Raw genomic sequence first — 12,556 nt, 5'->3', positions numbered from 1 at the left:
TTTTTTTTTTTTTTTTTTTTTTTACTTTTATGAAACAGGGCTTTGCTAAATTGCCTAGGCTGGCCTCCAATTTGTAATCCTTCTCTTTACCTTCTTGAGAAACCAGGATTACAGATATGCTCAACCATGCCCAGCTAATTCTAGCATTTTATCCTGAACATATTTTTGTCAATAAATATCCTTTTTTTGGGGAGGTAGGGGGCACCAGGGATTAAACTTAGGGGTGCTTTCCCAGATATTTTTGTTTGTTTGTTTGTTTGTTTGTTTATTGTTTTTTTGAGATAGGGTCTTGCTAAATTGCTTAGAGTCTGGTGATCCTTCTGCCTCATCCTCCCAAGTCACTGAGATTACAGGTCTATGCCATCACACCCTTGTCAATGAATATTCTTCAAAAAAAGATTATTTTCAATATTTATACAAAACTTTAAATTTTAGGACTTCTGTTTTTGAATAGACTTCTGGTTGAGGCCATAAAATTGGACAGCCAGTGAACATTTTCATAAGTTTCCTGTTGCTACCCCAACAATAATATGAGATTAAAATGAGAAAATAGATACGAAGTTCGCCACACAGTGCCTGACAGTAGAGTTCAGTAAATGTTAATGGGTTATATCAAGTAATATCTTCTCTTTTTTAAATATTTTTTTGGTTGTAATTAGACACAATAACTTTATTTTATTTACTTATTTTTATGTGGTGCTGAGGATCAAACCCAGGGCCTCGCACGTGCTAGACGAGCGCTCTACTGCTGAGCCACAACCTCAGCCTAAGTAATATCTTCTTAAAGTACCTTACATGGTTACACAATTTAAGCATTTATTTAAAATGATTTTTTAATTTTTTTTATTGTTGTGATGACAGCTGCTGAATTTTATTGGTTGCTCAAAACATTACAATGATCTTGACATATCATCTATCATACATTTGATTCAAATGGGGTATGAGTTCTTATTTTTCCCACGTGAACAGATTGCAGGATCACATTGGTTATACAGCCATGTTTATACATACTGCCATACTAGTGTCTATTGTATTCTGCTGCCTTTCCTATCTCCTTCCTATTTTTAAAAAATTTTAATGAGGCTTTTAAATATGAAACATGGACACAAAATTATTTTGATATTCACATTCTTTAATATCAGTTTTTAAGATACAGTGCGGATTTTCTATATAGTAGTAGTATAATTGGTTTTTTTGTTAATTTGAAAAAGTAACTCACAGGGATTGTGGTATGCACCTGTAATCCCTGCTACTCAGGAGACTAAGATGGAATCACAAATTCAAAACCAGTCTGGGCAATTTACGGAGACCTTGTCTCAAAAAAAAAAAAAAATACACACACACACAAAGAATAAATAAGTAAAAAACAAACTCCCCAAAATTCTTCTTAAACATATTTTAATGATTACATAATATAACTCACGTTTTGAAGTTTCATAGGGATACAAATAATAGGTATATATTGTGTTAAACTCTTTCTGCAACACAATTGTGAAAAATTAAAAGGTCTTATATAATTATAGTAGATTAAAATAAAATGGACTCTTCTTGATTGAACTTGAAAATCTGAAATAATGTTTTTGTTTCATTAATGACTGTTTTGAAAATAGCAAACAAGATTTTCTGGTTGTATGTTTTGATTGTGTTGTCACACTAAATTTCCTGTTAATGGGTTATATCAAGTAATATCTTCTCTTTTTTTTTATTGGTTGTTCAAAACATTACAAAACTCTTGACATATCATATTTCATACATTAGATTCAAGTGGGTTATGAACTCCCATTTTTACCCCAAATACAGATTGCAGAATCACATCGGTTACACATCCACATTTTTACATAATGCCATATTAGTAACTGTTGTATTCTACTACCTTTCCTATCCTCTACTATCCCCCCCCTCAATATCTTCTCTTTTTTTAATTTTTTTTTTTTTTTTTTGGTTGTAGTTGGACACAATACCTTTATTTTAGGCACTAATGTGGCCTTAGTGTGTGCCTCTCTCTGTTTGTTGTGGCTGATTAAATGTTTAGAGACTTTTCTCAAAGTTTTTAAGCCATTCACATTATCAGATATACTGCATACTATAGATCTTGCATTTTAGTTTCTACCTAGTTTTATAAAGAGCTTTATGTTGAAACAAGTATACTGATCTTCATAATGAAGGGGGAAAAAGAAAGCCAGAGAAACTGACAAGTTTTTATGCATACTGGAAGTGTGTTTTCCTCTTCTTAGTTTTCATGTATATGCATTGCTGGATGATACTGTTTACAAACCTTCATACAGTAATGGGAAGTACTGACTGACATTGACAGAGAAATAATTTATTTGGAAGTCAAGAAATGCTGAAGAAACTTAGAGATAACCCTTACCTTAATAATTTTACCAATAACCAATAAAATTTTGGTTTAATATTTAGACATGAAACTATATACCTGTGATGTTAATTTCTAGTTGATGTCCAACTTAATCTTGGAATAAGTAAAAATAGCATTTAATATAATTACAAAGAAGTATTGTTATACCTACTTTAGTGTCCCAGTAAATAATCTTTTGAAAGTATTGCTTTCTTAAGAAGTTCATTGCATTCTATATCAAAAAATAACCTGTAGCAAGAGTCATTTTCTTGACTCTATTTTAGTTACTCTTTATATAGAACTTGAAAAGGACTTATTCTTGTTTTCATTGTGTGTATATTATGTTTTGGAGACATAAACTTAATTGTGGTTGAACAGTTCTTCATTTGTCTCACTTTGAATTTCATTTCTCACTTTTAGTATCCCAGATTTCTGTACAGGATCCACCTATGCCAATTCACTCACCAAAGCAGTATGACACATTTAAAGATTTAACAGGTTGAATACAAGAGGACAATTGGTGTCTGTCATTTGTATTCTCCCTTATTAACTTTATGTACTTTGTTTATTGCTAATTCAATGCATAGAGGCTAAGCATTAGTTATACTTTAATATTAAGGTTCTGCAACCTTGGAATATGGTTTCTAGCACTATATTCATTGGGACAAAATTCACCTACAGGAGAGTCCATCAGGGAGTATTGAGTGTCCACTCTGTTCAGCTCTGTTGTTAGGCACTTCAATGAATAAGACCCCTGTCATTATATGAGTTCTGTTAATGGAGAAAATATTAACACACATAAAAGAATATCAAGAAATATTCCAATGTATGTAAGTTGGCGATACCACGTGCTAGAGTCTGTGTCGGACTCTATGCTAAAGTCTATTCTGTGTGCCAGGGGAATAGAGATGAATGAGGACTAACATGGTTAGAAATGGAACTTGAAGGGAGCCTTTCAGGAAAAGTTGGGCTCACAAATAGTGGAAGAACTGATCTTCAGATTGGAGGACCTACAGCAGAAGGAATATACAAAACATTTATGGGAGATTAAATAGAGTGGACATTAATGGAAAATAAAACTGGTTCTGGTGATGTGATAGAGAACTTTCATGTTTTTAAATAGAGTGGACATTAATGGAAAATAAAACTGGTTCTGATGATGTGATAGAGAACTTTTGTGTTTTAATTTAGATATAGTTTAGAATCAACCATGTAAGTAAAATTTAGAATGGGAAAAGAATGTAAATATCAATTCATTGAGTAAAAAATATAAATGACCAATAAACATGAGAAGGTGAAAATATTAACACACATAAAAGAATATCAAGAAATATTCCAATGTATATAAGGAAAATTAATTTAAAATGGGGTTATCCTATTTATTCATAAGATTGGCAAAACTTTTAAGATGATGAATACCCAGTATTGGTTAGAGTATGAAGAAAAAGAAAGTCTTATAAAGTTAATTTACTCAGTAATTAGTTACTGCCAGACACAGTGGCGCACACCTATAATCCCAGCAATTCAGGAGGCAGAGGCAGGAGAATCACAAGTTCAAGGCCAGCCTGGGAAACTTAAGCAAGATCTTCTCTTAAAAGAAAAAAGAAACAGGGACTTGAGATAAAATTCAGTGGTAGAGCACCTCCCAGGCTTGATCCCCGGTACTGCAAAAATATGTAGGTACATACATACATACGCTATGTATCTTTAGCTTTTCATAGTCCAGAGTTAATATTGTACTACTTTGTGTAAAGTATAGAAACCTTGTGACCATACAGCTGCTTTTAACATCTCCCTGCTTTTTTTTTTTATGGTTTCCAAATGTATTGCAACACTGTTAGAAACCCATAAAACAATGTTATCATTTTTTATTTACATACTCAGAAAATTTAAAGAAATTAGCAGGGAAAAAAATAACATTAGTTATATTTAAATTGTTTGTGCTTACATATATTTTAATGAAAGATTTTGCTATTTTTATTCCTTTTTCTCTTTTTATTCCTTCAGGGGACATGCCACATTAATAGGCTGAATGGGTCTTAATACCATTTCTGATATATCCACAAGGAAATATATCCTATTATTCTTACAAGTGACTTAGAAGTAAATTTTAAAACATAGTCCATTTATGTTGGAGACCAGTGGTGCCACAGTGCATTCCACATGATAACCATGTTCGTAAATGACATCAATGTTAAAATAATAGTCACAGTCTTTTCTGTTAGCATCAGTTCCTAGAAATTTTTTCTCATTAGAATTGTACTATAGAATACTAAAAAAAAAAAAAAACAAGTAGAGCATGTTTATAACTAACTTCAAGATATCACAAGATACCTTTCTTCCTTTGAATTGATTTTCCTCATTTAAGAGTCCCCTAACCAAAATAAGGGAAATTTTTATTAGAAGGAGGTGTTCCTGGTGATATGGCTTACACCTACCATACAAAGAATTTCCTAAGTCAGTATTTTATATATTTTTCATTTGTAAGTGTTATCACCATATCTTCATAAAAACATTATGCAATTGCAAGATTAAAAGCACCTAAATCAAATGAACAATTTTGTATTAATAAATTTGATGTCTTATAACAAGTGACATTTGCATTTCATTATTTCCTTTATTTCTTTACAGACAAATTTTTATTTGCATAAAACTCCATCTTATGGATCCATAACTCTATTTCTGTGTAATTGCATTTGATTGGGTTCATTACTCTATACTGAATGTTGCATAGATTTGGCCTGTGCCTTCAACATGTTTGTTAAAAATTACTATACAAAAGACCTGGATGCTATTTTCTATGGAAGACAGAATTTATACCTAACATATTTGAAGGATGAGAAAGATAGAGACAATGAAAATTTGAATTTAGATAACTCTAAGGTTTTTAAATTAACCCAACAAAAAAATAGTTAGTGATATCAAATACTGATGCTTGCAAACATGTATTAGAATCAACAGATTTAAAATGTAAATATAATAAAAAATTAGCAGTAAGACTTATTTGTAGAGGTCTTCTTAGTTTATAGTCAAATTAGAACTTGTTTGGTACATTTACTTGGGGAATGAAAAACAGGATACCCATAAACTATAAATGTCTTTAAAAATCTATTTAAAAAAAAAAAAAAGAAAGAAGGAAACATCAATTTAGTGGCTCCCCAAGGCTGGTGGGGTTGAGAGCAGGAAGCATTTAGTGAGGAAGAAGGGGGATTAACTGTTAATAGGTACAAAGTTTCTTTGGAGGGTAATGAAAATGTTCTAAAATTAGATTATAGTGATAGTTGCACTACTCTACATATACTAAAACTATTGATTTATACATTTTAAATGGGTAAGCTTTATTGTATATTAGTTGCATAGCAATAAAATTATGCATCAATAAAGCAGTTTTTAAAAAAGAATGGTAGCCAAAAATGGGAACTATATGTCTCTTCCATCTCTAACTTCAGCTGATGGTTAAGGCAAAATATGCCAGTTGAACAGATAGATAGTATCTTCTTAGGTCTAAACAAAGTATGAACTTCTATCAGAATTCATCATTATTATTTGGAACACATTTTTAGAAATAGATATGCAGAGTGATATTTAGTGTGGTTTGAAGAGGTTTGTCTGCTTTCCTTTGTCTGATGTGAGGAAATGTCAAGTATATGATAGAATTGTTTTTATCCTATAATTTTACTTAGAGAAATGATATCTTGTCATTGTAAAACGTCTTGTATTCCATGGATTCTACAATTCATAGATTAATAAATTCACTAACATAGAACATGAAAATGTGGTAAATATGGAAATACAGAGAGGTCTGTGGGAACAATGTCTTAATATTAGTACTAATATTACTAATATTAGTAATATTAATTTGTACTAATTAGTACTAATTAATTAGTATTAACATGTCTTAATATTAGTACTAGTTCTTTAAAGAATTATGTGTGTTTCCCCCTGTAGTTACAAGGAATGAAGCTTTTTTTTTTCCCTTAAGATTGTTTCTTAATAGTGGATTTAGAACATTTTATATTTAATGTAATTTTAAATACTGAAAGTCGGAATGATAAGTTGTGATATTGCAGGTATCAGAGGGATGATTTCTTACCTTTACCATAGACATTTTCCAAGCTTTATACATCATTTCCATCCATACTTTGAATAGAAAACCTATTCAATTGTAAAATGCATTATGTTATCTGAGGTAAACACTGATGCTTTTCAAAGTGCCAGCATATTATTGTTCATAATATTTCAACTAATTTTCTGATCCGTTTGTAACAGAGAAATTTTTATAAAAATGGGGAAAAGCTGTAAATTGCTATCTTGTGGTCTTTTCAAGCAAGTATCTTAAAGTAATTCACTTTTGTAGCAAGAGCTAGAAACCATTACTGCCGTAATCAATATATCACAGTTATGGGGATTTTTATTTACTTTCAGAATTCTGAGTTGTTGGGGTCTTGGTCTTGCATTGATTTATTATTTGAGCCCATATTTTTTTGTTAATAATTAAATATTATAAAAAATAATCAGTTTTCTAGCTCACAAGCCCATTTTGAATATTTTAGATAGCATTTTTTTTTTGCATTGTTGCAAGCATTAATTTTCTCACTTCATTCACCTAGTGTCCACTTGGCAAGAAGAGTTCTTCAGTTAGAAAAACAAAACTCATTGATTTTAAAAGATCTTGGACATCAAAAGGACCAAGTAACACAGCTTTCACAAGAGGTAAATAACTTAAACAAAAGAAGTATGTATAAAGAAACCCAGTGTTCATTTTAATTCTTTATAACTCCTTTGTTTAATCTTCTGAGCAATTTGAAAATAAACTGGTAGTACAAAATTATTTCACAATTTATGAAACTAACTGAACGTTAAGGCTCTATAAAATAACTTATGGTGTATGGCAAAACTAAGAACAAAAAGGGGATTAAAGTGCCCAGACTAAGTATAAATGCAGACTAGACAGACAAAAGCTTTGATTTCTGAGAATTTCAACTGGCAAAACAAGTTTAGCAAATTTTGATGACATTTTAAGTTTTCCACTATTTTTAAGATTTACTCTTTATTTCTGTGTTCAAAAAAAATCATTTATCTATTATTGAACACACTTAACTTTGTTTCCACTTAAAGTCAGATTCATGTTTGCCATTTGCTTTAGCATTCTGTTAAAGAATATTTATACAATTTATATATCATTTTAATATATGTATTATTATTTTTAGTTAACATCAAATTATTTTTTTTCTGTGCTTTTGAAATTCAAGTCAAAACAAAACCAAAGTTGCCACCCTCAAGTGTTCCTTTTATTTTCTGATCTCAACTAAACCAGTTTTTTTAGGGTAATATTTTAAAACTCTTTTAAGAGCTTTATTTATTTATATTATAAGGGATTTTTAAAAAACATTAAATTCTACTAATATATACTATGTAGTCTTTGTTTCTTTTTTTTTTTTTTTTTTGTACTAGGGATTGAACCTAGGAGCGTTGTACACTAAGCCACATCCCTAGCCCTTTTTTATATTTTGTTTAGAGACAGGGTTTTGCTGAGTTGCTCCAGCTTCCAGCCTCTTTCAGTTGCTGAGGCTGACTTTGAACTCCCAATCCTCCTGCCTCAGCCTCCCAAGCTGCTATGATTACAGGCGTGCACCACTACGCCTAGCCCCAGCTCTTTTTTTTTTTTTCCTTTTTTTTTTTAATTTTTAATTTTGAGACAAGGTCTCACTGTGTTGCTTAGGACTTCACTGAGTTACTGAGGCTGGCTTTGAACTTGGGATCCTCCTGCCTCCACCTCACAAGTTGCTGGGATTACAGGCATATTCTTTGTTTTCTTAAGGACATGTTCATATTTATCTTTATAGTATCTTCTAGAGTTCATAACCCACTTGAATCAAAGTGTGGAATATGATATATCAAGAAATTTGTAATGTTTTGAACAACCCACAATAAAAAATAAAAAAAAAATTTAAAAAAGTACATTTAATACTATAACATTAAGAGAATCTCTGTCCTAAAATTTCAAAAACAAAATAGAAATATTTCATATTGCTCCAGTGCCTGGCAAAGAATTAATGATCAGAGTGGATGCAGTAGTGTGCTGATAAATGCTAACAACCAGCTTCCCCAAGAGGGGTGTGAGGGAGGACTGTCATTTGTAGCATATGTTCATCTCTGTGGCATATAACTAGCTATAAAATGCCAACATAATGTTTCTGAACACAGACAGATAAGAGCAAAAATTCTCAGCAGCACCCCTTTGCATAATGTTTGCACCATGTAGCGAAAACAAATATATGTAAACTCAAGCATAGATGATATTAAAATAATTAAAATGTAGTCTAGAGTGGTGGCATACAACTGTAATCCCAGCAACATGGAGGCTGAGGTAGGAAATCACAAATTCAAGGCTGGCCCCAGCAACTTAGCAAGACCCTATCTCAAAGTAAAAAGAATTGATACAGCTCAGTGGTAAAGCACCCCTGTGGTCAATCCCCAGTATGAGGGGAAAAAAATTTAAAAATTGATGAGTTTTAAGTACTTGTTTCCTTTGTTTTTAATAAAATTGATTCTATTATAAATTTAAACTGCTTAATTTTTAATTATGGTTGAATTTAACAACCAGCTCACAAAAGTCCTAAAAATTTACTAGTTATCTTTTATATGATGCTACAGCCCAACTCCAGCACATCAGTGGGTAGAAGCAGGAAAGGATAAATAAATGAATAAACAAAGAAATAGATGTAATCCTGGCTACTCAGAGGCTGAGGCAAGAAGATCACAAGTTTTAAGGCCAGCCTGGGCAATTTAGTGAGACCTTGTCTCTAAAAATAAAAGGACTATGAATATAGAGTGCCCTGAGGTTCAATCACCAGTACTTAAAAAAAGAAATGAAAAAGACACAGAGGAATGAACCTTGCTTTGCTAATATAGATAACTTATCAAACTACTTTTAGAGGGCTGGGGATGTGGCTCAAGTGGTAGCATGCTTGCCTAGCATGTGTGAGGCACTGGGTTCAATTCTCAGCACCACATAAAAATAAAATAAAGACATTGTGTCCACCTAAAACTAAAAAATAAATATTTTTTAAAAATAATTTTAGAAAAAGTATTATATATTACATATATAACCTACTTTTACAAAATAAAATATTAAAATACTACAGTAAATTAAAATGAGAATTTCTAAACATGCATATACTTGTGTATAAATTGCTGGAGAAAAATGCAAGAAATTAAGTGTTCTTGTAATGAAGTACAATTAACGTTTTATGAAGCAACTCTTTTTTTTTGTTGTTTGTTTTTCCAGAATAGGGATTGAACCCAGGGGCAGTGTACCACTGAGCCAAGTCACCAGCCCTTTTTTTAATTTTTTTTTTTATTTTTATTTTTTTTTCAGATTTATTACATATTTTATTAAGGTTAGAATGGTCAAATTCTTTTTTTTTTATTGGTTGTTCAAAACATTACAAAGCTCATGACATATCATCTTTCATACATTTGATTCAAGTGAGTTATGAACTCCCATTTTTACCCCAAATACAAATTGCAGAATCACATCAGTTACACATTCACAATTTTTACATAATGCCATATTAGTGACTGTTGTATTCTGCTGCCTTTCCTATCCCCTACTATCCCCCCTCCCCTCCCCTCTCCTTTTTTTAATTTTGAGACAGGGTCTTGCTAAATTGTCCAGACTGACCTCAAACTTGTCATCCTCCAGCTCACCCTCAGAGTAGCTGGAATTACAGGCATGTACCACTATGCCCAGTTTGTATGAGCAATTTCAAAATAATCTGTGACTTTTTGAAAGAAAGGATTAAATATTTAAATATTAATGATGTAGAATGGTATGATACCGTAAAATATTCCATGAGAAAAAGAGACTAAAATTTTTTTAAAAATCACAAAATGTTGCTAATGTTTGAAGCTGGCTGACTTTCACATATAGGTTCATTATTTATTTCTGTGTTTTTGTGTAATTTTGAAATTTTTTTATTATACATTTGGAGAATTGGTAACTGTACTGACTGAAGTATGTATGTTTCCCTTAATGTTGAAAACAAAAATGTTTAATTTGGAATATTCCATGAATTTTACTCTTTTTCCTGGCTCACCAAAAAATATATATATATTATATTGCTTAAATTAAAAGTAATTACATAAACTAGCCGAAAGATGATGGTATTGGGTAATTTATTATCATAGATTTTTCATGGTAGATAATAAAAAAAATAGAGAAGGAAAATTCTCAGTATCTATATGCTTTGGTTAAATATTTAAAGTTAAATATTTAAGCCATCTTAGAGTTTTTGAGACTAATACAAAGATAAAACCCATAACTAATGCTAGAATTACCACTGATTTATTTGCTATTAGGATTCTCTGAGAAATGAAAACACTAAGTAATACTCAAATGGGGAATAAAAAGAAAACATTCTTTTTTAGCACCTTGATTGAAGTATAATTTGATATACATTAAACAGCACATATTTGAAGTATACAATATAACTTATCATTAAAGTGAATATAAGAAATACGTAGATTTCCACTACCAAGTGTCCCTCAGAATCCTTCTCCCGCAACTTTCTTCATCCTAGTTCCCAAGCAACTGCTGATTAGTTTTCTTATAGATTAATTTGTTATTTCCTAGAGTATTATATAAAAGGAATCATATAGTATGCATGGACTTTTTTTTAACCTGTCTTCTTTCACTGTAGGTAATAAGATTCATCCATAGGTCATTGCTTTCCATTGCTGAACAACCTTCTATTGTGTGGATATACCAGTTTATTTATTTTGTATTTATTCCTGGACATTTGGGTCATTTATAGCCAATAAACCTGATATAAGCATTCATGGTCAAGTCTTTGAATGAAGGTATACTTGCATTTTCTTGGGTAAATAACTACAAGTGGAATAGCTAGATTATATGATTGATGTCTATTTATGGTCTTAAAGAGCTGCCAAGCTAGGCATAATGATGCACGCCTGCAATCCCAGAAATTCAAGAGGCTGAGGCAGGAGGATTGGAAATTCAAAGCCAGCCTCAGGACCTTAGCAAAGCCCTAGGTAACTTAGCAAAACTCTGTCTCAAAAATAAAAAGGGCTAGGCAATCCTAGTACCAAAAAAAGAAGAAAGGAAGGAAGAAAGTGCCAGACTTTTTCTTTTGTTTTGTTTCGTTTGTTTTTTTCTAAAATGTTAGTACCATTTTACATTTCCACTAGTAGTATGGTGTACAGTGGTATGTTGTTGTGTTGTGAGTTTTTCATTTTTCAAGGTGGGTTGATTTGTTTGTTTGTTTTGATGGCATTTGCTTGGTTTGGGGCTGAGGATCAAATCCAGGGCTTAGGCGCATGCTTGGCAAGTGCTCTTCCACTAACTTATTCCCCCAGCCCCCTCATTGTACTTTTTAATTGCATTGACCAGTGACTAATGTATTGAGCATCTTTTTTTTTAATTTTTTAAAATAGTTTTTTAGATATAAATGGACACAATATTTTTATTTTATTATTCATTTTTATATGGTACTGAGGATCAACCTAGTCCCTCACACATGCCGGGCGAGCACTGTATCACTGAGCCACAACCCCAGCCCCATATATTGAACATCTTTTCATTTGAGGTTCTTTCCACTTTATTTACCTCTCAGGAGAAGTATCTGTTAACATTTTTTGTCCACTTTTTTCTGTTGCTCTCTTATAATTGAGTTTTGACCATATTTTAGATATTAGTCCTTTATCAGATATACAATTTGCCTTCTATAGCTTTGTCTTTGAATCACTTCAGAATGTCTTTTGGCTGTCCCTGTGCAGTGGCACACACCTGTAGTCCCTGTGACTTGAGAAGCTGAGGCAGATGGAACACAAGTTCAAAGCCAGCCTCAGCAACTTAGCAAGGCCCTAAGCAACTTAGTGAGACCCTGTCTCAAAATAAAAAATGGCTCAGCATATGGCTTAGTGGTTAAGCACCCCCAGGTTCAATCCCTGGTACCAAAAAAATATGTGTGTGTGTGTGTGTGTGTGTATCTTTTTTGGCTAGGCATGGTGGTGTATATGTGTGTGTGTATGTGTATCTCTTTTGGTTAGGCATGGTGGTATGTGTGTGTGTGTATCTCTTTTGGCTAGGCATGGTGGTGTATGTCTGTAATTTCAGTGATTTAGGAAGCTGAAGCAAGAGGATAGCAAACCAAAAAAAAAAAAAAAAAAAAAAAT

General features: G+C 31.9%; 1 protein-coding gene across 1 annotated transcript in view; it reads left to right on the top strand.

The window, feature by feature from the left end:
- The window catches only part of Pibf1 (progesterone immunomodulatory binding factor 1), a 211,053-nt gene that overhangs the window by 137,368 nt on the left and 61,129 nt on the right, over window positions 1–12,556 (top strand). Inside the window, exon 14 of the mRNA XM_048801245.1 lies at window positions 6,967–7,069. Coding sequence (XP_048657202.1) covers window positions 6,967–7,069 — 103 coding nt within the window. The remainder of the gene's footprint in view (window positions 1–6,966; window positions 7,070–12,556) is intronic.

This window comes from Marmota marmota, unplaced genomic scaffold, assembly GCF_001458135.2.
Source record: "Marmota marmota marmota unplaced genomic scaffold, marMar, whole genome shotgun sequence".
Classification (NCBI taxonomy): Eukaryota; Metazoa; Chordata; class Mammalia; order Rodentia; family Sciuridae; genus Marmota; species Marmota marmota.
Note: the sequence above shows the minus strand (reverse complement) of the source record. Positions and strands in the feature narration are given on the sequence as shown.